This window comes from Nicotiana sylvestris, chromosome 6 (assembly GCF_000393655.2).
Source record: "Nicotiana sylvestris chromosome 6, ASM39365v2, whole genome shotgun sequence".
Taxonomy (NCBI): Eukaryota; Viridiplantae; Streptophyta; class Magnoliopsida; order Solanales; family Solanaceae; genus Nicotiana; species Nicotiana sylvestris.
In genome coordinates this window covers 147,888,582-147,914,614 of record NC_091062.1, presented here as the reverse complement: position 1 = coordinate 147,914,614, position 26,033 = coordinate 147,888,582, and the positions used below count along the sequence as shown (strand labels likewise).

At 40.4% G+C, this 26,033-nt stretch overlaps 3 protein-coding genes and 1 non-coding gene across 4 annotated transcripts; 1 reads left to right on the top strand and 3 right to left on the bottom strand.

The window, feature by feature from the left end:
- Positions 1-7,439: 7,439 nt before the first annotated feature.
- On the bottom strand, positions 7,440-7,832 carry LOC138871443 (uncharacterized). Its single transcript, XM_070149322.1, has 2 exons — positions 7,643-7,832; positions 7,440-7,576 (listed from the first exon to the last, which is right to left on the bottom strand). Exons 1-2 carry the CDS (start codon positions 7,830-7,832, stop codon positions 7,440-7,442), a joined length of 327 nt encoding a protein of 108 aa, XP_070005423.1.
- A 432-nt stretch (positions 7,833-8,264) lies between these two features.
- Positions 8,265-11,721, bottom strand: LOC138871442 (uncharacterized). The gene is made up of 7 exons (XM_070149321.1): positions 11,422-11,721; positions 10,849-11,379; positions 10,474-10,758; positions 10,068-10,261; positions 9,184-9,267; positions 8,706-9,099; positions 8,265-8,555 (listed from the first exon to the last, which is right to left on the bottom strand). The coding sequence occupies exons 1-7, from the start codon at positions 11,719-11,721 to the stop codon at positions 8,265-8,267; spliced, it is 2,079 nt and encodes a 692-aa protein (XP_070005422.1).
- A 613-nt stretch (positions 11,722-12,334) lies between these two features.
- Positions 12,335-12,441, top strand: LOC138872257 (small nucleolar RNA R71). The gene has a single exon (XR_011400724.1). It is a non-coding gene; the product is annotated as a small nucleolar RNA R71 (small nucleolar RNA).
- Positions 12,442-21,240: 8,799 nt separating this feature from the next.
- Positions 21,241-25,776, bottom strand: LOC104245720 (DUF21 domain-containing protein At4g14240-like). The gene is made up of 10 exons (XM_070147587.1): positions 25,755-25,776; positions 25,309-25,392; positions 25,120-25,191; positions 24,665-24,732; positions 23,488-23,575; positions 23,335-23,408; positions 22,927-23,252; positions 22,790-22,836; positions 22,617-22,698; positions 21,241-21,753 (listed from the first exon to the last, which is right to left on the bottom strand). The coding sequence occupies exons 4-7, from the start codon at positions 24,730-24,732 to the stop codon at positions 22,943-22,945; spliced, it is 540 nt and encodes a 179-aa protein (XP_070003688.1). The 5' UTR covers positions 25,120-25,191; positions 25,309-25,392; positions 25,755-25,776; the 3' UTR covers positions 21,241-21,753; positions 22,617-22,698; positions 22,790-22,836; positions 22,927-22,942.
- Between the last annotated feature and the right edge of the window lie 257 nt (positions 25,777-26,033).

The following is a 26,033-nucleotide window of genomic DNA, read 5'->3' as shown; positions in this document are numbered from 1 at the left end:
GCCAATCCATGCAAAAAATAACATCGAAATCCACCATACATAATAACAAAAGATTCACTCAGGTCTCCAGACTCCCAATAGTCACCACACATGACCGGTACACACGGTTTACAATAACAGTATCGCCCATCGGAGTAGATACATGAACCGATGAAATAAGAGACTCACGTGGCGTATCCAAATAACGAGCAAAGTATGATGACACATAAGAAAAGGTGAAACCGGGATCAAATAATACAGAAGCATCTCTGTGGAAGACTAAAACAATACCTGTAATAACAGCATCGAAAGCAATAGCATCGGGTCTAGCTGGAAGTGCATAGAAACGGGCCCAACTGCCACCTGATCGACCTCCCCCTCTAGGGCGACCCCTAGCTGACTGACCTCCACCCCTAGCTGGGTAGGTGGGTGGTGGTGAAGTAACTGGCGTTGAAGCCGATGGCTGACTCCTCTGCTGAGATGAACCCGTAAGATGACGAGGACATTGCCTCCACATATGACCCATCTCTCCACACTCATAACAACTCCCAGGTGCTAGAGACGGGGACTGAAGGGAACCCCTAGCACCAGAATGACTAGCAGATGCACCTGGCATAGAAAAGCCCTGAACTGATGGAGCACGGGACAAACTCTAAGCTGGAAGGGCATTGAGTGATGACTAGCCTTGATGAGAACTATGAGAACCATGACCCGATGACGCCCCATGATAACCTGGGCGAGCTGGCTAGCATGCCTGAATGGACGACCTCTGCCGTGCTGAAACTGGCCTCTCGAAGAAGAACCACCATAACTACCAGATCCTCGAGGCCTCTTTGCTCCCTCTCATTTCGCTCCTGGTGATGAACTAACTCAATCTCACGAGCAATGTCAACAACCTCCTCAAAAGTAGCACCAGACACCCTCTCCCTAGTCATGAGAATACAAAGCTGATAAGTGAGGCCATCCACAAACCTCCTAATCCTCTCTCTATTTGTCGGAACCAACCAAATAGCATGACGAGCTAACTCGGAGAACCTCATCTCATACTGCGTCACAGTCATCTCTCCCTAACACAACCACTCAAACTGCCTGTGCAGCTTCTCTCTGCGAGACTGCGGCACATACTTCTCCAGAAAGAGAACGAAGAACTACTGCCAGGTAAGGGGTGCTGTACCAACAGACCTACACCTCTCATAAGCCTCCCACCAAGTGAAGGCAGCTCCATAAAACTGAAAAGTAGTGAAAGCGACCCCGCTGGTCTCCAACATACTCGCTGTGCGAAGAATCTGCTGACACTTGTCCAAGAAACCTTGGGCATCATCGCCTTCTGCACCACTGAAAGTCGGAAACTGAAGTCTACCAAACCTCTCCAACCTACACTGCTCGTCCTCTGGTATGGCAGGAGCTACATAGTCCTGTGCAGTTGCAACCGGCTGAGTTGGATGTGCCCTCGGCATCTGAAGTCCCTGCACGACCTACTCAGGTGTGCGAGCGGCGGGAGTCTGAGTGCCTCCCCCGGCCTGAGAAGTAGTTGTGGCTGTAGTAACTAAGACTGCCTGAGCTAGGCCAGTGTATACTGATAGAATCTGAGCCAAAGCCTCCTGAAGACCCGAAATCACAATGGGCACAATTGGTGCCTGAGCTGGTGCTGCTGGAGCGTCCACAACTGGGACCTGATCCTGAACTTGGGTGGCTAGTGGATTTGCAGGTGCTGCCCTAGCTACTGTGCGGGCCACACCCCCGCCCCTACCGCTACCACAACCGCGTCCTCGGCCACTAGTGGCCACAGCTAGTTGTACTGGTGGTCGTCCATCCTAACCGGTAACACGTGTCCTCACTATCTGTGAGAGAATAGAATAACAGAAGTTTAATACTCTGATCAACAAATTCGCACAACAAGAATTTCAAGAATATGAAATTTTTCCTAAAGGTTCTACAACCTCTCAAGGATAAATATAGACGTCGTCGTACCGATCTGCGAGACTCTACTAAACCTACTCATAACTCGTGAGACTTATGTAACCTAGGATCTAATACCAACTTGTCACGACCCTAAACCCAAACCCGGTCGTGATGGCGCCTCTCGTGAAGACAACATCGGTCGACACACTCCCAATTCATTTTAAACAATTAAAGCAGTACAAACTAAGTCTTTAACATAATAATAATCCCAAAATAAGGTGTAACAGTACAAGAGCGGAATAAATATAGCCCGATATCGGGGTGTTACCAATCATGAGAAACTACTATCCGAATAAGAACAGGAAAAGTCTACATAGTCTATTGCAGAACTAAAACAGAGTAAATAAGATAAAGGGAGAAGCACTGGGCTGCGGAAGCCGAGCAACTACCTAGTAAATCTCCGAATCCGCCCGAGCTGGAAGAAATCAACACTTGTTAGCGGGACCCGAAGTGCCTGAATCTGCACGCAGGATGCAGGGAGTAAAGTGAGTACTCCAACTCCGTGAGTAATAACAATAAATGAAGACTGAGCAATAAGAAATCACGTAAAAACACATCAATAGGCTATAAAGAAGCCTGATAACGCCCAGCTATGCCTTTCAAAGGACAAAGCGGTCGCTGCAAATATAATCCGATTTTAAGTCCGGAATCGAATCCTCAGGGAACTAACCTATCTATTACACTCTTTGGTAAAGTTATTATCAACTTAATCAATCTCTAGATGCAAGATTTTTGATCAATAAAGATTGTTTTTTTTTTGTTTAACTACTTCAACTACTATTAAAAACAACAGTAAGCTAAAACAAAGAGAATTAAATGGTAAAGAGGTCTAGGGCAGTGATTTTTCCAATTGCTAGTTTAGGTCTTGACTCTTCCGCTATAATCTCGCCGTAATACTCTATGAGGATTAAGAGTTATGGGCTATCGTAATTATCTCTCGATCAACTACAATAATTTACTAGAGCATTCTCTCGAACTACTCTAGCTGACAATGGGTATGCAACTCTAAATTATCCCACCAAAGTTTTGTTATCTCTAAACCCACTTTTAAGTTCAAGTAATGAATCTCTTCAATTACCCAAAAGTGGTGTTGTTCAACAGCTGTCTAACCTAATATTCTTTTTCAAGCAATATAAGGTAATTAGACACGATTAATCAAGGGCCCATTCAATTAATCACCATACAAAACGTAGTTGAACAATTATATCATAAATCCGGTTCGATTATAACAACTTGAGTCAAAACTTCAACCAAAAATTGGTTCCATCAACCCTAGATAAGTGTTTAGCTACTCATAACAAATTAAGAAATAACTACTAAATTGTTCATAATGTAAAATTGCAAGAATTAAAAGGAGATAGAAAAACTCTAATGTTTGGTTGATCTTCTCACACTTGTTCTTCCTCCAAAAATAGTCTAAAATTAGCTTGTTCCCCCAGTTGGGCGAGTTTCTACAGCTTATAAGGGTCTTACAAAAGTTTCCTCGAAATTACACTTTGGTCCTCAAACTTCCAGCAGCGTGAACAGTGCACCGCGGTCGCGGCCAACCGTGGTCGACCGCGGTGAACGCCAACCTTTCTACTTCACTTCATTAATATGCCGTTGTTCACCGCGGTCGCGGTGGCCTTCTTGCCCAGGACATTTATGCTTCTTTGTGTTTGGGTACTTCTTGAGTGGCTGTTTTTCTTCACATTATCGCCTCCAAAACACTCCATGTTGCTTCCTCTCCTATAATATTCCCTGCTAAACAAAAGAACACTATTGAGAGTATTTTGGTGGCAAATTATCTATAAAACAACAACAAAGTATGGTCATATTAAGGTTTAAATATCGACTATATAGCCTACTATCAAAGCCGTATAAAACCAGTAAAAGCAATCAACCGGTAAAAACATGTAAAAATACTTAGTTCAGAAGAAGCTTATTTAAATCACCTTTTTGACAGTTAAACAATTAAATGAAAAGCTGGTGGAACAGATAAACACATAAAAATCTGCCCCTCTGGCACAATGTTAATAGAATCCGCCCCTCGGGCACAATGTCAACAGAATCCGCCCCTCGGGCAATATTTTCAAGAGTCAAGACTTACCTTTCCCTTGTGAATCACATGCCCTCACACCACACACGAGAGTAGTTCCACATATAACGATAATTAGAACAAGTAGGAACTAAGATAGACAAAATTCGCTCACTCTCAGAAAGAACGTTCACATACCACAAAGATGCACTATAGGCTTGCCCGTAGTGTAATACTTTACTTATTGAGCCCATTCAGTCTAAGATTAATAGGACTTTACTTGGTTGTAATGTAGGCTAAGGGACGGGTAGAATATATTTAGATATAGTGACTAACCTCCATAAGAACTTTTAATACAATTACATTAAACTTAAAGATCATAGTTGTGCCAACTAAACACTCCACCTCATTATCAACCATTATCATTGTTTATAACCCATATTTTTTTATGCTTCAATTTCCACACCTTTTCTCTATCTCAATGGTTCCACTCAAAAACCAAACCACCACCCCACACTTTTACTTTTGCATACTTCCATTATCATTCAAGTGCTTATTGGGAGGTAAAAGGGTTCAAACGGCAAGTTATTCAAACAATTGGGTAAGGTTCACAATGTGGTTGCCAAAGAAATAAGCTTATAGACTCAACGGGGTTAACTACGATGTATTGCATTCAAGTGGGTTTACTTTATATATCTGGCTCAACAAAGAAATGCCTATATCACTTCTAAAACTGAAAGAAACTACTATTTCGCTTTGCAAACACACAGGGCAAGTTCTAGGCATCAAATATGAAACATGAAATACAGTAAAACTCACACACACATGGCACGTGACTCACTCCGGATTGGGTTATCAAGATATTATCTTTTGAGTGTTCAAGTTAGATACAAACGTACAATTTTAAGGCACTCTAACAGGATTTAACCAATGAAGCTAGGCGTTACACTCTAGTGTCTATTGTGTTCAGGTGTAAAAAATTAATTTTTCGCTCGTAGCCCATTAATCCTAACCTAAAACTAAAAAGAACAAAAACAAAAACTACCTAGACCCAGTTCAAGCTAAACCCTTGGAAAAGAACCGTGGCTCAAAGAAAAACCAAGGGGAGTTACTACACTACCTAAAAATAAAATAAAAAAATATTTTTGGTCTTTTCTCTAGACTACTTCCCTCAAGAAAATTGTCTAACGGATCCGTCATCAGGAAGAGTCTCCATATTCCAATTTTTTTTCCGACTAAGTCCCTCAAGAACCCCGCCGAAAGAGATCCGTCGTCGGGACAAGTCACTTACTATTTTAGCTTTCCTAATGAACTATTACTTTACATCAAAACAATCAAAGCAAGACAAAACAAACAAAATCAAACAGTCAATTATTACAATTACAAACATACAATGAAGTATCCCCACCCCACACTTAAAATGAAGACATGTCCCCATGGCTTAAAATTTAAAGAACAGTGAGGTTAAGGAACTTCCCTGAAGGCTCACTCTTGATCGGAGACAGTGTCTGGGTTCACGTTGCACGCACGTCCCAGCGCTCTCAACCAGCCTAAGAATTTCTTCTCCGATTTCACTTGCCTCTCAGCAACCGCATCAACACGGACACCTAAATCAGTGACTAAGGTATGCAACCCAGCCATATCCTGCTCCAAAGCTGTCATATGGGTGCTCCGGTGTGGCTGTGATGGGCCTGCCACATCAACTTTCAGAGGAGGGGGAACCTCAGCTACCTCAGTGTCATCATCATCATCATCAGAGTCATCCATATTCACCACCGGCTCTTGTCTAATTCCAATTTTCTCGCCCGAAACGGGGCTTTTAATGGCAATATCCCATCAACCCGAGGGTCCTCGGGGACTAGAGCAATACGGCATAGCCGAGTGATTAGCGAAGGGAAGTAGTGGCCCTTGGTTAGCTCAGGTGATCGAATGAACATCTCTTCATGAATGAGCCGGGCCACATCAAAATCACTGTGGGACATAAAATAGTGGATTGCGGATGCCCGTGGTAGATTAACATCTGTCGTGTTGCTGGATGGCAACAATCGACTGTTGATAATGGTGAGCCAACACTTGGCCTCCCAGTTCAGACAGTGGGAGTTGAGAGTAATCCTGTGCTTGATCCATAGGTGTTCTCCTTCAGGCACACAGATAGTATCAAGAAGAGTGCCCCACAAGGCCCGTGTTCCACTAAAAGTACGATAAGGATCAAATTCACCCCGAAACACAGGCAGCCTGTATACCCTGCGGATGGCGTCAAAGGATGCATTTACCGGGATATTGCGCACCATCACAACCCCATTCTCATGTTCTGGCAAGTTCACATAGAACTCCCTTACTAGTTGAACATTAGCCTCCTCCGGTACCTCGAAGAAGATGTCCAGCTGACATCGCCGTAGCTCATTAAACATATTGGGGCATTCCACCTCCAAAGCCGTTCGATCAATATGCATCTCAGGTTGTAGCTTCTTGGCTGCTTTCTGGTTGTACCTATCCTCCGCTGCCCTGGATACAAACCGAGTGCTATCGAACTGAGGTGCACTGGCTTGGCTCCTAGATCGTGAGGAGCTTCCCGGTCCACTAATGGAGGGTCCGATGTTTCATCTCTTCCTGGAAAAACTCATTGTACCTACCATACAACGAAACACCTATTAGTGAGTGCACAAAATATGTGACTATGTATGGTTACTCAGACTTCACCATAACCATGTCACAATAGCTCTTTATATCTCCATTGGGTCAATTTCCCAAACACCTTGTGAGCAAGGCACTATCCAGACATGTATAACCCTCATGGGTACATCAAAGCTCCTCCCCAATCAAGTATACTACCACACCAACATACCCCACACTTACTTCATTCAATCACCCACCAATAACACCGTTCAAACATGCAATGCACAACCCCTTCACCAATCAAACTCAAAAATGAAATTGAAAAGCAAAAACAAGAAGAAAAAGAGTATACCAAGAAGTACATCCCAACACAACATAAAATTACATAAACTACAACACAATACTAAAGAAAAGAGAAAGAAAATGTGAGGAACATACCGTAGTTGAAGAATGGGGAGAGGAATGGAAGTGGGGGATGTTAGTATGAGGGAAGAAAAAGAAGAAGGAGAGAGTATTGGAGGGGTTAGGGTTTAGGGAGAGAGAGAAATTGGAGGAGGAAAAGAAATAAGAAAAATGGAAAAAAATAAAAAAAAAAAAAATTACCTGGGACTGACCGCGGCCGCGGTGGGTTTCAAATTCTGAGGCAGAAAGTTTACACTTCACCGCGGTTTACCGCGATCCACCGCGGTCGTGGTGAGATGAAAAATTTGAGGCAGAATGTTTGCCTTCCACCGCGGTCGCGGTGCTGACGCTGATATTATTTTTTAATATATGAAGTTACATGAACACACTAACAACACACTCGTGGGTTGCCTCCCATGCAACGCCTGATTTAACGTCGTGGCACGACGCAAGCATTTAATCATCACTCCTCATCCGCGCACTGGGGCTCTCCCAAAGTGATTACCACTCTATCCTCTTTTTCTTCAGCCATGCCAAGGTAATGTTTCAACCTTTGCCCATTTACTGTGAACTTGTTTGTCCCATCTTCTAATTCAATCTCTACAGCTCCAGTCAGGAACAATTGCACCACTCTGAAGGGTCCTGACCATCGGGACTTTAACTTACCTGGGAACAATCTCAATCTCGAGTTGTATAACAACACTAGATCTCCGGGTTTGAAGTTTCGATCCAAGATGTGCTTATCATACATTAATTTCATCCTTTCTTTGTATAATCTAGCACTCTCAAAGGCCTGGAACCTGAATTCCTCTAGCTCATGTAACCAAGTGATTCTGTTAGTACCTGTTGTCTCCATGTCTAAGTTTAACTGCCGCAATACCCAAAGTGCTTTATGCTCTAGCTCAACTGGGAGGTGGCATGCCTTGCCAAACACCAACTTGTACGGTGACATACCAATTGGGGTTTTGAAGGCTGTGCGGTATGCCCACAATGCATCATCCAATTTCTTTGCCCAGTCAGTCCTTGTTGCATTCACTATTTTTGTGAGGACACTTTTAATCTCCCTGTTGGACACTTCAACTAGCCCGCTCGATTGTGGGTGGTACGGGGTGGTCACTTTATGATGAACTCCATATTTTTCCAACAGCCGTGCGAATGCTCTATTGCAGAAATGGGTTCCACCATCACTGAATATAGCTCTTGGGGTACCAAAACGCGTGAAAATGTTCTTATTTAGAAAGCCTAGTACCCCCTTGGCATCATTGGTCGGGAGAGCTACTGCTTCGACCTAATTGGAGACATAGTCAACTGCTACCAATATGTACTTGTTACCATACGAGCTGACGAATGGCCCCATGAAGTCAATCCCCCACATGTCAAAAATCTCCACCTCTTGAAATGTGGTCATTGGCATCTCGTGTCTACGAGATATGTTGCTAGTTCTTTGGCATTCATCACAACTTTTAACCCAAGCATGGGCATCCTTGAACAAAGTAGTCCAGTACAAGCCTGACTCCCACACCTTAGCTGCTGTCTGAATTCCTCCAAAGTGTCCACCATATGGTGAAGCATGGCAAGCCTGCAAAATAGAATGTTGATCTTTCTCGGGGATACACCGCCGGATCATGTTATCTACACATATTTTAAACAATAGAGGTTCATCCCAATAATAATACCGACAATCACGAAAGAACTTTTTCTTTTGTATTGAGGAGAGTTCATAAGGTACAATACCACTTGCTAAATAATTAGCAATATCAGCATACCAAGGTGCCTCCTCCATTGTCATTGCCAGTAACTGTTCATCCGGGAATGTCTCTGTTATATCCTCAACCTCTACCTTCTTTTCAGCTTCTTCCAACCTTGAAAGGTGGTCAACTACTTGGTTCTCTGTCCCTTTTCGATCACATATTTCCAGATCGAATTCTTGTAACAGAAGAACCCAGCGAATCAAGAGTGGCTTTGACTTCTTCTTTTCTATCAAGTACCTAATTGCTGCATGGTCAGCGTAAACAATAACTTTCGAGCCAATCAAGTATGACCTGAATTTGTCGAATGCAAAAACAACAACCAACATCTCCTTTTCCGTCACAGTGTAATTGAGTTGTGCACCGCTCAACGTTCTGCTTGCATAATAAATCAGGTGCATCAGTTTACCCTGTCGCTGCCCCAAGACTGCTCATATGGCGTAGTCACTTGCGTCACACATGAGCTCAAATGGTTGCTCCCAGTTGGGTGCAACAATGATGGGTGTGGTCACCAATATCTTCTTCAGCTCCTCAAATGCCAACCTGCAATCATTAGAAAACACAAAAGGGTGATCCTTTTCAAGGAGTTTGCATAATGGGTTAGCAATTTTGGAGAAATCTTTTAAGAATCGCCTGTAGAACCTGGCGTGGCCAAGGAAACTTCTCACCGCCTTAACTGAAATGGGCAGTGGTAGTTTTAAATCACGTCAACCTAAGCATGGTCGACCTCAATTCCTTTACTGGACACTTGATGTCCCATGACTATCCCTTCCTGTACCATAAAATGGCACTTCTCCCAGTTCAATACTAAATTTGTCTCCACACATCTTTTGAACACTCTTCTTAAGTTGTGAAGACAATCCTCGAATGAATCTCCCACCACGGAGAAATCATCCATAAAGACCTCCATAATATCCTCCACCATGTCTGTGAAAATGGCTAACATGCACCGTTGAAATGTTGTCGGTGCATTGCAAAGCCCAAAAGGCATTCTCCGAAAGGCGAAGATGCCATATGGACAAGTGAAGGATGTTTTCTCTTTATCTTCGGGGGCTATTGATATATGATTGTACCCCGAATATCCATCCAAGAAACAGAAGTGTGAGCGCCCGGCCAGCCTGTCCAACATTTGGTCAATGAAAGGCAAGGGGAAGTGATCCTTCCGGGTGGCTGTGTTCAATTTTCGGTAATCCATGCAAATCCGCCATCCCGTGACTGTATGAGTTGAGATCAACTCATTGTTTTCATTTTGCACAACAATCATTCCCCCTTTTTTCGGCACACATTGGACAGGACTAACCCAATTGCTATTAGAGATGGGGAAGATGATTCCCGCATCTAACCATTTGATCACTTCCTTCTTTACTACCTCTTTCATGTTCGGGTTCAGCCTTCGTTGATGTTCTCTAGAAGGTTTGTGCCCTTCTTCCAAGAGAATCTTATGCATATAGAAGGCTGGGCTGATACCCTTTATGTCTGCCATGGTCCAGCCAATGACAGTCTTGCTTTCCTGATGTACCTGTAAGAGCTGTTCTACCTACACATCTAACAAACCGGATGATATAATAACATGCAAAGTAGAATGGGGGCCTAAGAAAATGTACATGAGGTGAGCTGGAAGCGGCTTCAGCTCCAACTTGGGTGGTTCCTCTACCGATGGCTTTGCTGGAGGTGTAGCCCTTTTTCTAACTCAAGGGACTCGAACTGAGGTTCCCTTTTCCAGAATCCTTGGCCTTCAAGTGCCATGACCCACTCAGCCAACCCTTCCCCATCTATTTCTTCTAAATTTGTCAGACATGCCTCCAATGGATCTTTAGCAGTCAGGGTCTCATCATCTTCTTGCATGATCACATCCACTACCTCCACTAGAGAGCAATTAGCATATTTACTGGGTTTCCTCATAGATTGCTGAACATTAAATATGACTTCTTCATCGTTCAGTCTCATTTTTAATTCCCCAGTCTCACAATCGATCAGGGCTCTCCCAGTGGCCAAAAATGGCCTACCTAAAATGATAGGTATCTCTTCATCTACCTGACAATCCAGAATAACAAAGTCTGCAGGGAACACGAACTTCCCCACTTACACCAACACATCATCAAGAATCCCAGTAGGCCTTTTTACCGTGCGGTCAGCCAGTTGCAGCAGCATCGAAGTCGGTCTAGCTTTGCCAATGCCCAGTTTGGTGTATACAGCCAGAGGCATCAAATTTATGCTGGCTCCCAAATCATATAATGCCTTTGCAAAGGCGTAACTCCCAATCGTGCATGGAATAGTGAAGCTACCTGGGTCGGACATCTTTTGAGTCATCGGTTTGGTCACTACTGCGCTGCAGGTCTGCGTTAGAGTCACTGTGGATAAGTCCTGAAAATCAAACTTCCGTGACATTAGGTCTTTCATCATCTTCGCATAACCTGGAATCTCCCTCAAGGCATCCATCAAAGGAATATTCAGCTGAATTTGATGCAGCATCTCCATGAATTTCTTGTATTGATCTTCCTTCTTTTGTTTTACCAGTCTCTGAGGGAATGGTGTAGGTATCATCCTTTGTTCACTACTTGCTGGCTTCTCTCTGTTGGGGTTCTGTGGCACAAGAGGCACCACCTGTTCTGCAGCTTGTTCATTTACCTTAGCCTTACCCTTTTCATCTTGACCCTATTCAACTACCACTTCAGTCAGATTTGTTGGTTCATCTACCTCTAGTGGAATTGGAGTGGCTGGCGTAGTCTCTTTGCTGGCTTGTGCAACCTCCTGCTCTTTGTCTAAATCTCTCCCATTCAGAAGACTTACTGCTATCAATTGATTCGGGTTTTGCTCCTTAGGGTTAATATTTGTATCCGCTGGCAATGTTCTCTGGGGGCGATTGTTTAAAGCCATAGACAACTGCCCCAACTGATTTTCAATGTTCTTTATAGCTGAGTCATGTACTACCAACTTCTCTTGCATCTTACCATTTGTCCCAACGAGTTGCTGGAGCATCCCCTTAATCTCTACCATGTTGTTATCTTGCTACTGATGAGGTAGCTGATATGTCAACTATTTCTGGTTCTGCTGTGGGTAGCTCTGTTGTCTCTAGTGGTATGGCACCATTTGACCTTGAGCTTGCATGCCCCCAGGCTGAGGCATGTTGGGTCTGTATTGCTGATTTGGTGCTGGACTCCACTATTGTCCTCCTTGTCTCTGACCCCCAAAGTTGTTAACATAATTTATATCTTCCCTTTCTCCTTGATTTTTACCTTCTCTGCTCCATGAACACACATAAGACTGATTAACACAGGGTGTACACAGTCCTCCATTTGTCGTGTCAAAAATATGCACCTGTTTGGTACCCATCTCATCTATCTTCTTTGTCAAAATACTCATCTAAGTCATGAGTATGGCCATGTTCTCTGCCTGCGAATTATTTGGGTCGAGAGGCACTGAATGCACTATAGGTGCCAGTGTTGTACCTCTAGTCATCCACCCTGAATTCTGGGACATCTTGTCAAGAAGGACTTTGCACTCGGTGAATGTCTTACTCAAAAATGCACCTCCAGCTGAAGCATCCACATTGGCCTTTAGATTGTCAGCTAATCCCATGTAGAATCTCTGGCCAAGCATCTGGTCTGGAATGCCATGGTGAGGACACTTCACCAGCATCCCTTTAAATCTTTCCCAAGTTTCTTGCAAGGTTTCAGTCGGCTGCTGCTTGTACTACAATATTTCATCAATCTGCCTTGTAGTCTTGTTGGGCGGGTAGAACTTATTCAAAAATTGCTTTACTAATTCCTCCCAGGTGACAATGGAATTGATTGGGAGCGAATTCAGCCAAGTCTGAGCTTCCCCAGTCATAGAGAACGGGAACAGTAATAGCTTGATAGCTTCTGGGGTCACATTTGGCTGCCTTTGAGTCACACAAATTGACAGAAAATTTTTCAAATGTTGCTGAGGGTCTTCAATATGTGACCCGAAAAACAATCCTTTATTCTGTAGCAGATGTAGCATGTTGTTGGTGATCTGGAATGTCTCCGCTTGAATTGCGGGCACAACTATGGTAGTTGCCAGGTTGTCAGCTGTGGGTTGAGCCCAATCATAAAGTGCAGCTTCTGGCACAAGAGGTGCCACCACTCTAACGTTTGGGTCAGCTGGCTCATCTCTGATGTTTCTGTTGACGTTCTCTACGTCACCCATGTCAAATTCAAGCTGGTGTGGTTGTTGTGATTGTTGGATCCTCATGTTGGCACGATTCAAAGCCCTGAATATTTTCTCGGGGTCTGAAAGTCCTTCAAACAGATCTCCAGTCCTCGAAGAATTTCTAGGCATACACCTTAATTCCACAAGAGTTCAAACGTTAGAATTTCAATGAAAATTGTTTAACACCTTTGAAAATTGATTTGAACTAATAATTGTTAACACTACTTCTAAGTTGTAATAAATAACACCGTTAGTTCCCCGGCAACGGCGCAAAAATTTGATAACGCCCAACTATGCCTTTCAAAGGACAAAGCGGTCGCTGCAAATATAATCCGGTTTTAAGTCCGGAATCGAATCCTCAGGGAACTAACCTATCTATTACACTCTTCGGTAATGTTATTATCAACTCAATCAATCTCTAGATGCAAGATTTTTGATCAATAAAGATTGTTTTTTTTGGTTTAACTACTTCAACTACTATTAAAAACAACAGTAAGCTAAAACAAAAAGAATTAAATAGTAAAGAGGTCTAGGGCAGTGATTTCCCATATTGCTAGTTTAGGTCTTGACTCTTCCGCTATAATCTCGTCGTAATACTCTATGAGGATTAAGAGTTATGGGTTATCGTAATTATCTCTCGATCAACTACAATAATCTATTAGAGCAGTCTCTCGAACTACTCTAGCTGACAATGGGTATGCAATTCTAAATTATCCCACCAAAGTTTTGTTATCTCTAAACCCACTTTTAAGTTCAAGTAATGAATCTCTTCAATTACCCAAAAGTGGTGTTGTTCAACAGTTGTCTAACCTAATATTCTTTTTCAAGCAATATAAGGTAATTAGACACGATTAATCAAGGGCCCATTCAATTAATCACTATACAAAACGTAGTTGAATAATTATATCATAAATCCGGTTCGATTATAACAACTTGAGTCAAAACTTCAACCAAAAATTGGTTCCATCAACCCTAGATAAGTGTTTAGCTACTCATAACAAATTAAGAAATAACTACTAAATTGTTCATAATGTAAAATTGCAAGAATTAAAAGGAGATAGAAAAACTCTAATGTTTGGTTGATCTTCTCACACTTGTTCTTCCTCCAAATATAGTCTAAAATTAGCTTGTTCCCCCAGTTGAGCGAGTTTCTAAAGCTTATAAGGGTTTTACAAAAGTTTCCTCGAAATTACACTTTGGTCCTCAAACTTCCAGCTGCGTGAACAGTGCACCGCAGTCGCGGCCAACCGCGGTCGACCGCGGTGAACGCCAACCTTTCTGCTTCACTTTATTAATATGCCGTTGTTCACCGCGGTCGCAGTGGCCTTCTTGCCCAGGACATTTATGCTTCTTTGTGTTTGAGTACTTCTTGAGTGGGTGTTTTTCTTCACATTATCACCTCCAAAACACTCCATGTTGCTTCCTCTCCTATAATATTCCCTGCTAAACAAAAGAACACTATTGAGAGCATTTTGGTGGCAAATTATCTATAAAACAACAACAAAGTATGGTCCTATTAAGGTTTAAATATCGACTATATAGCCTACTATCAAAGCCGTATAAAACTAGTAAAAGCAATCAACCGGTAAAAACATGTAAAAATACTTAGTTCAGAAGAAGCTTCTTTAAACCACCTTTTTGATAGTTAAACAATTAAATGGAAAGCCGGTGGAACAGATAAACACATAAAAATCCGCCCCTCGGGCACAATGTCAACAGAATCCGCCCCTCGGGCAATATCATGGAACAACTCCAGTCCCTCGGGCTATATCTCATATCACAATGTGTACCCGCGCTCACTGGGGGTGTACAGACTCCGGGAAGGGCCTCTTACGGCCCAAGTGCAATATCAAGCCATTTCGTGGCATAATCAATAGGCTCTCGGCATCATATCAACAAGCCACCTCGTGGCGTACAATCTTAGGCCCTCGGCCTCATAATAATAAATCAGTGTATCCTCACAACACAGGCCCTCGTCCTTACTCAGTCAAAATCTCATAAGCCACTCGGGCAACAGTAAAACATGATCCTCAGCCCAAAATATCATTTAAAATATCATTTAATGTGTTAAAATAGAGTAAACATGGCTGAGTTATGAAAATAGTAGAATATAGCATGGCTGAGTACAAGTATAAAGTCAAAACAGTGAGGAAATATCAGTAAAAATCCCCTAAGGGTCCAAATAGTTGGCATGAGGCCCAAATATGGCATTTCAGCCCAAAACATGATGATAGCAAACAATATTCAGTCAAATACGCAGTAAAACAATCTTTCGGGATGGACTAAGTCACAATCTCCAATGGTGCACGACCCCATGCTTGCCATCTAGTGTGTGTGTCACCTCAATATAGCATAACAATGTATAATCCGGGGTTTCATACCCTCAGGACAACATTTACAATCATTACTCACCTCTATTCGGTCCAAATCTCTAGCTCGCGATGCCTTTGCCTCTCGAATCGACCTCCGGATGCTCTAAATCTAACCAAAATCAGTGCAAAACCATCAAAATATGCTAAGGGAACAAAGCCCACTCGAAAGAAATAATATTACAACACAAATTTCGAAATTGGCCAAACCCGACCCTCGGGCCCACGTCTCAGATTCCGATAAAAATTACATCAATAGACTCCTTATCACTCTCCGAGTTCATTCATATCAAAAGCATCAAAATCCAACCACAAACGACCCCTCAAATCCCAAATTCTAGGTCTCAAATTACAAGCCCTAGTTCTTCAATATTAGGCTTAAATTCCATGATTAATTAGGTAGAATTCACATTAGGATCGAGTATTAAGTCCATAAATCTTACCTCCAAGTGTTCCCTCTTGAATTCCTCTTCAATCCTCTTCAAGAAGCTCCAAAATCACTCAAAAATGGTAGAAGTTAGCCCCAAAATCGTGGACAAATGACTATTTAAACATTCTGCACACGCATTCAAAACCTTCTTTGCGAACGCGGTCAAAGCCTTGCGTTCGCGAAGCACAAACTTAAGTTGACCAAAATTTTCCTCCTTCGCGAACGCGTCTTACCTCTCGTGAACGCGATGCCTCCTGACTCCAACCTTTGCGAACACGACTCCCCTTCTCGCGAACGCGATGCTCAATGGCCCAGCCATTCGCGAATGCGGGACCTCCCTCGCGAATGCGAAGGCCAAACCTTTAGCCTCACCTGCTAACTCTTCGCGAATGCGAGGCTCCACTCGCAAACGCGAAGGCCAGTTGTCTGCAACACCCAACAGTAGATTTCTGCAACTTTCCAAAACACGAAATGGTTCGATTGACCACCCGAAACTGCCCCCGGGACCTCAACCACACATGCCAACATAACCCATAACATCCTTCAAACTTGTTCCAATCTTCGGAGTGCTCAAAACAACATCAAAACACCAAATTCGCATCGGATTCAAGCCTAAGAATTCCAAAATCTTATAAATTACGCTTTTGATCAAAAAGTCTACCAAACCATGCCCGAATGACCTGAAATTTTGCACACACATCCCAAATGACACAACAGACCTACTGCAACTTCCGGAATTCCATTCCGACCCATATATCAAAATCTCATTTATCAACCGGAAAACGCCAAAATTCTAATTTCGTCAATTCAAGCCTAAATCTACTCCGGACCTCCAAAACACATTCCGATCACGCTCTTAAGTCCCAAATCACCTCCTGAAACTATCCGAACCATCGAAACTCACATCCGATCCCTTTAACACATAAGTCAACATTCGATTGACTTTTCCAACTTAAGCTTCCTCAAAAGAGACTAAGTGTCTCAAACCTTACCAAAATCTTTCCGAACCCGAGCCAACCAACCCGATCACACATAGAACCGACAAACAAAGCAATAAGAAGCAGAAATGGGGAAAATGAAGCGGCAATTCATGAAATGACCGGCCAGGTCGTTACATTCTTCCACCTGACAGCAACGTGGAAGGATAGGAAGTGAAGATGGATAAGGAATCCTCGAATCAAGCAAATAGAGAATGAATAATGTATATTGAGTCAAGTAGTCAGTGAACAAGACAATATTTGTATATTCTCCTTTGTCAACTCTTTACAAAGTGTTCTTATCAGGAAAAGTGAAATTCCCATTTATTCTCTATCTCTTCCTATTTATAAGGGACATTTCCAAGAAACCCTAAAAGGTACAACATACGGAATATTCAAAGGAATATTCCTTGTATCCATTTCTAAGCTTATCCTACTATTACTTCTTCACTGGAGTTGCTCGTCCTCGACAATAATTTTTCTGAGGACGACTCCCCGCTATTATGCCGTGGTAGACCCCGTTTTCGACCTAATTTATCTGCAGTTATCAGGTTGCCAAATTTTAACCAATACAACCATATTATTGAAACGCGCAGCACATTCCCTGCAGAAGAGGCGTTGAACTCCGTGATTGCTTAATGTCTTTGTCAATGCCTTCCTTGTTATTTAAAAAGAACAGGATGTTGTGATTGTAGTGTCTCAGTCAGTCACATCAAACATTACCACTTCCATGCATTATTAAACGTACACATCACCTTATCGAGATGTTCCCATTGCAAACTTCCCCACACCATTATTCATTTTTGTCTTTAAGTTCAACGAACAGTCCTACTATTTTCACAATATATGCAAGTTGTCTCTTACCCTTATTGACATTATCACCCTCCACAGATTCTGTAATACGTACATATAACTTGTAGTTCAATTTAGATGAAATAATTTGACTTTGTACAAAGTTTAAAGAAAAAAATAAAATTTTTGAAATTTTAAACTTGTGGTCTTAAAAACTTAAGGGGTAAAAGTTTTGTGGGGTCATGATATTTGTGTGGTTATAAAAGTTTCTCATTAAGATAAAATGACGTGTTTAAAATTAAATTATTTTTAAATTTAAAAATATGTCATTTATTTTGGAACAGACTAAAAAGGAAAGTACCTCATCTAATTTGAAACAGAGGGAGTAATATTTACTAAGATTATATCAAAATCTCAACAGCAGGGGCTAAAATTTTGTTCGACCCATCAGCTTAATTTGAGCATGCAGTTGAAATTTTTATAGGTCCGCATATGCAAGTCCCTCTTCCGTGTTGATTCCTTTGCCTCAAATTAAGGAACGAATCCTTCCTTGCCATTCTTTGGGGATATCCATTTATCCATAACTCGAGAATTGGAAGTTGCAACTCAACAAATCTTATTACTTCAGGTCCACTTTAAGTAATTTTTAGTTTTTTTTAATGGTCCATAATATTTGATTTTTCCAAATATCAAGAAAGAATTAACTTTTTTTTTTAAAGTTGCCCTTGGAGTAAAAAGCCTAGGAGTATTTGTTGTATTTTCAATGAACAAATTAAGATTAATATGATCAATTATATTGTTAATTAATGCTAAAATTTGGATTCCTTAATATGTATAAAAACAACCAAAAAATCACTTAAAGTGTATCGGAAGGAGTATACTGTTTTTTTTGTTTTTGTTTTCCCAAGAAAGTCTACTAGAGAGCTGTCATGCTGCTAACAATTAAAAAAAAAGACAAAAAGATTAGGCATTAATTATGTGGTTTTTTTAATGTTTAAGGCACGCACAGAACAAACTTTTTTCATATAGGCAAACACATGCATAAGTAAAAAATGTGCGGCAAATCGACCCATTTTGCCTTCTGACCAAATATGCGCTAGGCTACTCCTTTTTATTAGTTCTTTACAAACCCTAACAAAAAGCAATTCAATATAAAGAGAAGAAAGAAACTTTCCACGACCGATGAGGGACACTTTGTTTTTTATAAAACAAAATAATAAAAAAGAAAAAGGGACCACGAAGAAATATCTCACTTTGCATTACCAAGTATAAATAATACTAACAACACCAGAAAACTTAGACAAATTTAAAGTTTATCGTATTAGAGATATGGACTAAAATGCAAATATTAAAACCGAAACACAGGGACGATAAGAAAGGAAATAGTGGCGAAAAAGAGAACACGCTTTTCTAACTATGCACAGAAGTCCTTTGAGGTTGATATATAAATGTTGCATTGATCAAACGTGACATTCCTGGGATCCTATCTGTCTCTCTTTGGAAGGTGGAACTGTCCATGAAAAGACAAAATATCTAGTGGGGTTAAGAGTCGACTTTTTATTCATAGATTGCTATTATTATCTAGAGTTTAATTGTTTTTTTGGCTCTGGTCTTATTTTATCTTATTGTTATTTCTATTTGTTGTCATTACTTTTTTCATTCGTTCTCCTGCCGAGGGTCTGCCGGAAACAACCTCTCTACCCTTCCAGGGGTAAGGCCGTGTACATCTTACCCTCAATTGTGAGAAGATAAATATATTGAACCAGTCAAATTAAAATTATGGTTTCACCTTTGGACTTAACTTTCCATGGAAGATAAGGTTTGACGTTTTCAAACTTAAAACACTCATGATTTAATTACACGAGTGGCAGGCAAGAATGTAGTATTACTCCATGTTTAAAACACCAGATTTATACATGAAAGGGCATGTGAGACATATAGATGTTGTCTAAGCAAGCAACTGTGCATTATGTCCCTACGTAATTTAACGTACTTCAAACTTAGAGTGGTGGATATGTTGGAATCCTCCATGTGTTTAAAAGTCTAAGAGCTAATTACTTCAGGCATTCATGTACTATATAAACACAAGGAACCTTTGAGTTCACATAATATAGCAGCAAATTAATACGTACTTGGTGCAATTGAGAGGAAGAATGAGGAAAATCAGATTTGCGAGTAAGTTGAAAAGAATGGTGAAACAGCAGAAAGGGAAGCTCTGGATTATAAGGATTTGCATAACTATGCTATTGTGTCGGGACAACTACTCTTAGCTGTAGACTCCACATTCTCGAGTTATTTAGCTATTTGCCTTAAAGATCCTACTCTCTCGCGTGCAAATGTAAATACTACGTACTAATATTTTAATTTGTTAGCATTAATTAAATTCTTTTCTCCTTGAAGAGCTACATGTGTATTTGTTTTCTTTTGTACATATTATGTTAATTAATTCGATTTGATAGGGAAATTAATAGTCATGTATGTCATGCGTACACCATCTTTATATATTTAGCATAAAAATTCTTACTGTTTGTCATAGCAGCGAGGAACACAGATTCACTGTTTTTCTCTCTGTTTTTGAAGTTTAATTTATCGGTCCATTCATGTTTGATGTAAAGAATACTCAACTAATTAAACAAAACCCTCCCCTCATTGTTTTATTCTGTCAATGTTATGCATGCAAGTTGATATGCATGTTCTAAAGTTTATATATGAGACTTACATGGATATAGAAAAATGCAGTAGACACTGTCTCACAGACCCATGATTAGAAGGAAATGTCATAAAAATAAGACTAGCTACGAAAATTGGGTGCACAAAATTCTGTTGAGAATTCTTGCATTGATTCTTGTTAGATTATGTATTTTGAAATGTAAAAGCAGAGCATATATGGAAAACATTTTACATTTAAATCACCTAATTAAGCTGTTTCATTTTTTCTCTCCGCAAGTATATCTGATAACAGTAAATTAAATTGTATTGGTCGATGGAAAACTCTTCTGAATTCTCCTCATGCGCGCGCGAGAGGTGTACGTGTCAAATGGATTAGGAGATCTTAGAAACGTCAGGCCTAATTATCAGTTTTGTTTCCCTCTTCTCTCTCCTTCGGAAATAAGCAAGGGGCTAGCTAAGAACACATGTATCCCATTAGATTATCTTGGGAGAGTCATGTGGCAGAAAATAAAGCCATAAATACTTCATTCAAGCGAAATACGTTGAGAGAAGATTTTGGTATATATCTTTCCATTCTGATCTCAGTTCATATATACATATATATACACACACTACGAAAAAAAGGACTATTTGTCGCCGCTACAAAATCGCAACTATTACTTCTAACAGCGAGCTACTTGTTCCAGTCGCTACTAGTTTATCCGTTACAAAAAGTTAAAAGTAATCGCCACAAGTAGTATTCGATCGATTACGTATTAATCAATATTTGATTAATTGATCTGATATCATCAACAAAAAAAGATTTGTCTAAGCCACTTTGTTTCTTTTTGTCCAAGTCAACTATTGTCACTGATTTGAGTAGCGGTCTTAGCTGCCACAATAGTAACTATTGTAGCGGCAACCGGGGTCGCCACTAATACTAATTGTATTTGTGGCAAAATATTGTCGCCACGAAATCCTATTTTTTTCTAATAAATCCTATCTTGGTCATTGTCGGCAACTACAATGACCAAAATTCTACTAATAAATTTCCAATGACAACCTCATTTTCTGAAATAAATATACATGTTAAAAGCATCTAATATTATTCAACAAACACCAAAAGTATTTCTCAACCAGAGTACTAGATACTTTCATTATTAAAAAGTCAACTGAATATACACTGTATAATATACTTCATTGTTCGTTGTCTTTGTACGCATGTAATATAACCGGAAAAAAAAATATTAAGTGTCTTCAACTCCTCCTTTCTTGACGCCATTTAAATAGTTTAAGAACCATGTCCCTGTTATTAAGGAGGTGCATAGAAGCAAGTTTCTGGAGGTTTTCATGTTAGATATCAACTTACAACTAACAACACAAAGAAGCTATAGCCTAGAAACAATAGTTTTTTCATAGAACTAGAAACACCGTGGCTTTTGTCAACAAGGAGTCATAGTTTCATATAAAAGATGTGCACTTGCCCTCTCAACACTACTGAGCATATGAAGTTACAAACTACGACTCTTTATCTCTCGTTCCCAAGAAGAGGCTCTCCGAGACTCCCTTGTGTCCTTCGTGAGATGGAAATGTCCTCGCTCGACTTTTTGTGGTTTTGTCCTTGCTTGCTTTGCCCTCCCTGTTGAATCCAATTAAAAACGTCAGTAATTAATTATGCAGCAGCTTTTTGCAAACAATAAAACAGAAAAGCCCATTCACAAATGCAGCAACATAGACTCCCCTCTCCCATCACCAATTACAGTACGATCACAAGGTAATGATCTATAAGGAGAAGCAAAAATCAAGGGGAAAAAAATGCTTCAGAGTAATCTATATTACCAGTAAAGCCACTTAAAACTCCCCCCCCCCCCCGCTCTTCCGGGTGATATATAAGAATGCATAATCAAAATAAACAATTAAAGAATTATTTGAAGGATATATCCAGAAACAGAATGTGCTGTAATCTTCAAAGCAAGAATTTATGGCAAGTTGATGATATCAGGCTTCCATTCTATTACTCCACTCTTTCATTTTGTTTCCCTTTTATTCTCTGTGTTACTTCTCCACCGAGAAGCCAGTTATTGCAAAAAACAAAGGATAATGTGAGTGGTGGGAGGTCACAGAGACTTGACTTATTCATTGTAATTCAATGGATAAATACAGGATAACTATCTGTTGTTTGTGTTAGTTCATTAACTTCAAGAAGCCATTTTATTGCTAATTGCAAAATAGCTGTGTTTTTTTCCCCAAAAGAGAGGGATATACCTATCATAAAACTACTTGACTACTTTTAGTTATAATTAGAGATGAATCAGGCACACGAAAAGCTCTAACCATACACTTGGATCACCAAGTATGTTGTTTAATATCAGATGATGCCACAGTGGATCTATTTTCTTGCAACTATGTGTATCTAGAAATCATTATGTTGAACATTGAATTTAAGAAAATTCCATCATATATCAGTGAATATCGTCTAGTGTGTACACAATTTGCACTTACGACTCCCTTTTGGGCTGTTAACCTCCGAATTGATGGAGCTCGTGCCACTGATGAAGCTGCTGCTGCTGCAGCCACACGTATCCTGCAAAATTTGAAGAAAGTTACCATCAACACTTCAATAACAGTCATTATATTGAGTGGGTGAAACTAAAAGTCTTCCAGCTCTCACCCACCTCTTATGTACATCAACATATTCATCAGTCTCGTCTACTATTTCCTCCTGCACCAATGACAATTTTTAAATGTAATTTCCATCAGTTAGTCAAATGTGTAACAGAAGTTTCGAAGACATCTTCCAAAGTGATAATACCTATTACTTCAGCTTCCTAAATATCATATGACGACTGAGGCAATCCATTTGTCAGTGCATCACCAGATGTTGGAGGGGTTACTGCCGGTATTGTAACCTTCTCAACATCAACGACGACACTATCTGAGTTTTCATCCTTTGCCGTCAAAGAAGGGGTAATTACTTGAGGATTTCCACTGGTGACTGCACTGTTGTCACATTTCTCTTCCTCAACTACCAAGGGAGGTCTTTTGTTTTTCCCTTTAAGCTTCACTACTGCAGCCATATGACTGCTGCCCTTTTGGAACTCATTTAGTATGTCATATAGTGGCATATCAGCTGGAACCCTGAAAAGATGCACGGAAAACAAGATTTAACTATTTGGTAAATGTATATAAGGCAGCAAGTAGAGGAGTAAAAAGTTGATACCGTGGAATTCTGCGGATAGAAACAGCACTAACTGGTGTCTCTGTTTCCGCACGAACAGTAAGAAGACTTTTTACCTAATATTGAGTTAAAACTATCACAATTTCACTAAGTAGCAACATTACAAGTGCTCTGAAGGTGAGATCCAAAACTCACCAGTAGAAGTCCAATAATATTCTTTGGGCTGCCTGAGTAGACTGGAACTCGGCTATGACCCCGAGCAAGAATTTTACCCATTGCCTCCCTATAATAGGGACACAGAATCTGTTAGCGAACTACTACTAAAGTTCATCCAGAAAATATTTCCAGGGTTAACATCCAAGTTATATAGCTGCTTTCAGTTTATATGCATATGGAATTTGAGAAGTAAAGAGAAATTAGCACTTATTCTACCAAGCAACTGTTCATGCATAGTGAGCTAAGCCCTGCCAGGAATCTCACAACTAATAAATGAAGGCACAGATATTTGTATGATATAACTTCTGTGAACAGCTAGCAAGAAGGTAGTATAATATACAGCTCATCTGAAAGAGTTTGTTTCCTTCTTTTTTGGTAAGTTGTCCCACATCGGTTGAGGGATGTGGGATTAGTCTCCTTATATGGTCTTGGGAAATTCTCACCATATGAGCTAGACTTTGGGTTTGAGTTAGGTCCAAGGTCTATTTCTTCACACTTTTTTTGTTGGAAAGAAAATAAGAATGGTGGTCACAGCTCACGCCTAAAGTTCAATTGGCAAGAGCTAGCCTTTAATTCAAATTCCTTGGAGCCCCGCCCAGAGGTACACAAAAATTAGGGAAAACATGAAGAAGAAAATGGCGTTCTTAACTATGGCGCAGTACATATTAACCACAGTATCACATGCCTGTGACCATTCAATTTGAACCATATCAACAACCTGGTTCAAACGTTAAATCATGACATATTACCATTAAAAAATTTCATCGCGAGTCTCCAAAGCATGATGGAACTTGTGTCAGCTGAGATTTTCTTTACCTTCAGCTTTAGAAATAATAAGAGTCTTCTTATAAGAAATTAGCCATCAGCTGAGCTTTGACAACATAGCATAAAAAATAGCAAAGCTTTTTCCTTGAAAGGTCAAAGTTAGTGCTTGTCAATTGTTTGATCATCATAAGTTGCAGTCACATTGGAAAAGAAAAACAGCGAAAACACGTCTACAATGTAAAAAGCAAAAAATGGAGCGCAGATATTTGATAACAGAATCTCATGCCTTGGAACTAATGACTTCAGATCCAAAGAAGCTTTGCAGGACACGAAGATCATAAGACTAGGTGGATAATATAGAAGCTTGGAAGAATAATGGCACCAGACTCACCAATCCAGCTTTGAATTGACATCCAATGAAAAAGTTGACTCAATGGGTGCCATGGCCTCCTCAGCCATCTATCAACAACACAAAAGCCAAACAAGAGAGAGCACGGTCATCACACTAATGTATCAAGGTTATCAAAATTCAGAAAAGAAAAGAGGAGAAAAAAGAAGAAGAAGAAGAAAGTCAATTAATTCTTATCGGGTCAGCTTGTCCCGCAAAAAGAAGGGCCAAGAGCAACTATTATAGATAGTAGAGGTCTGTCTTAAACGATGAATCTCAGGTACTGATAATTTAGGCAAAAGTTTCTAATTGAAAAAAAATTCTCTTCTCATGATGTGGCCCATTTTCACATCTACAAAAAAAAAACTAAGAATGTTTTAAAAACCCAAGCATTATTAAATTATAAACCTTGAGTTTGGAGAAGCATGGACATGATAAGACAACTTCAGTGTCCTTACCTTCTCAGTCAAATCTAATGCTCCACTAATGATTGTTGTTTCATCATGTGTAAGTTCACCTCCCTTGCCAGCCTGCAGAACTTCCCCATTACAAAACCATGGTTTCTGAAAAAGCTAAAGGAACTAGAAATAATAAACTACTGGCTCTGCAGTCTTATTAGTACTGCAAATTAAGGATACAACACTGACCTCTTGACTGTGGATAGAAACAAGAGCTTTTAACTGAGCTCGTCTAAATAGTACTTCATTATGTCCTAGTACGCAGTCTAGGACCTGAAAGACAAACCAACACAACAGAAGTCAGCTTTAGAAAATTCACAAAATAATTTTGTAAGAGCTCAAAAGAACTTCACCATTAGTCAAGAGATGGAGAACGTCAAGAAGAACAAAGCTTCTTCTGTTATACATATTTCTTGAATAACAGATTTCAATTCTTATCAGTTACGAGTATTCTAAGGCTTCAACAGGTATTCAGAATCAAGATGTTTAAAATCGGCTATGGTTTGGCATCATTCATTGACTTGGCTATCTTTACTTTAGTACTTCTGCCTTTGAGGAATCCAACGGTTTCAAGTAAAGAGCATACACGTCCTGCTTTAGCTTTGAAACAATTAATTCAGAACTTCAATAATCACCTTCCCTATGGGGTAAGCAATTGGGTAGTGTCACACCTCCTTTTTCCGGCACCGCGAGGTGCGTAGGGAGTTTTTTCCAATTAAAGGACAGTCGAAACGGGATTGGTTTAATTATTTCAGAGTCGCCACTTGGGAGATTTAGGGTGTCCCAAGTCACCAATTTTAATCCCGAATCGAGGAAAAGAATGACTCTATATTACAGTCTGCGTACCAGAAATCCGGATAAGGAATTCTGTTAACCCGAGAGAAGGTGTTAGGCATTCCCGAGTTCCGTGGTTC

What these genes read in the sequence shown, in the direction of transcription:
- LOC104245720 (XM_070147587.1), bottom strand. Translation starts at nt 24,732, where the DNA reads ATGGCTGAGGAGGCCATGGCACCCATTGAGTCAACTTTTTCATTGGAT. An exon ending in GTCAATTCAAAGCTGGATTG is followed by an intron (nt 23,576 to 24,664) that starts GTGAGTCTGGTG and finishes TCCCTATTATAG; the next exon opens with GGAGGCAATGGGTAAAATTC. An exon ending in ATATTATTGGACTTCTACTG is followed by an intron (nt 23,409 to 23,487) that starts GTGAGTTTTGGA and finishes ACTCAATATTAG; the next exon opens with GTAAAAAGTCTTCTTACTGT.
- LOC138871442 (XM_070149321.1), bottom strand. Translation starts at nt 11,721, where the DNA reads ATGGTAGAGATTAAGGGGATGCTCCAGCAACTCGTTGGGACAAATGGT. An exon ending in TGCAACTGGCTGACCGCACG is followed by an intron (nt 10,759 to 10,848) that starts GTAAAAAGGCCT and finishes CTGGATTGTCAG; the next exon opens with GTAGATGAAGAGATACCTAT. An exon ending in AAGAAGGAAGTGATCAAATG is followed by an intron (nt 9,268 to 10,067) that starts GTTAGATGCGGG and finishes TAATGATTGCAG; the next exon opens with GTTGGCATTTGAGGAGCTGA.
- LOC138871443 (XM_070149322.1), bottom strand. Translation starts at nt 7,832, where the DNA reads ATGGAGACAACAGGTACTAACAGAATCACTTGGTTACATGAGCTAGAG. An exon ending in GAGATTGAGATTGTTCCCAG is followed by an intron (nt 7,577 to 7,642) that starts GTAAGTTAAAGT and finishes CTGGAGCTGTAG; the next exon opens with AGATTGAATTAGAAGATGGG.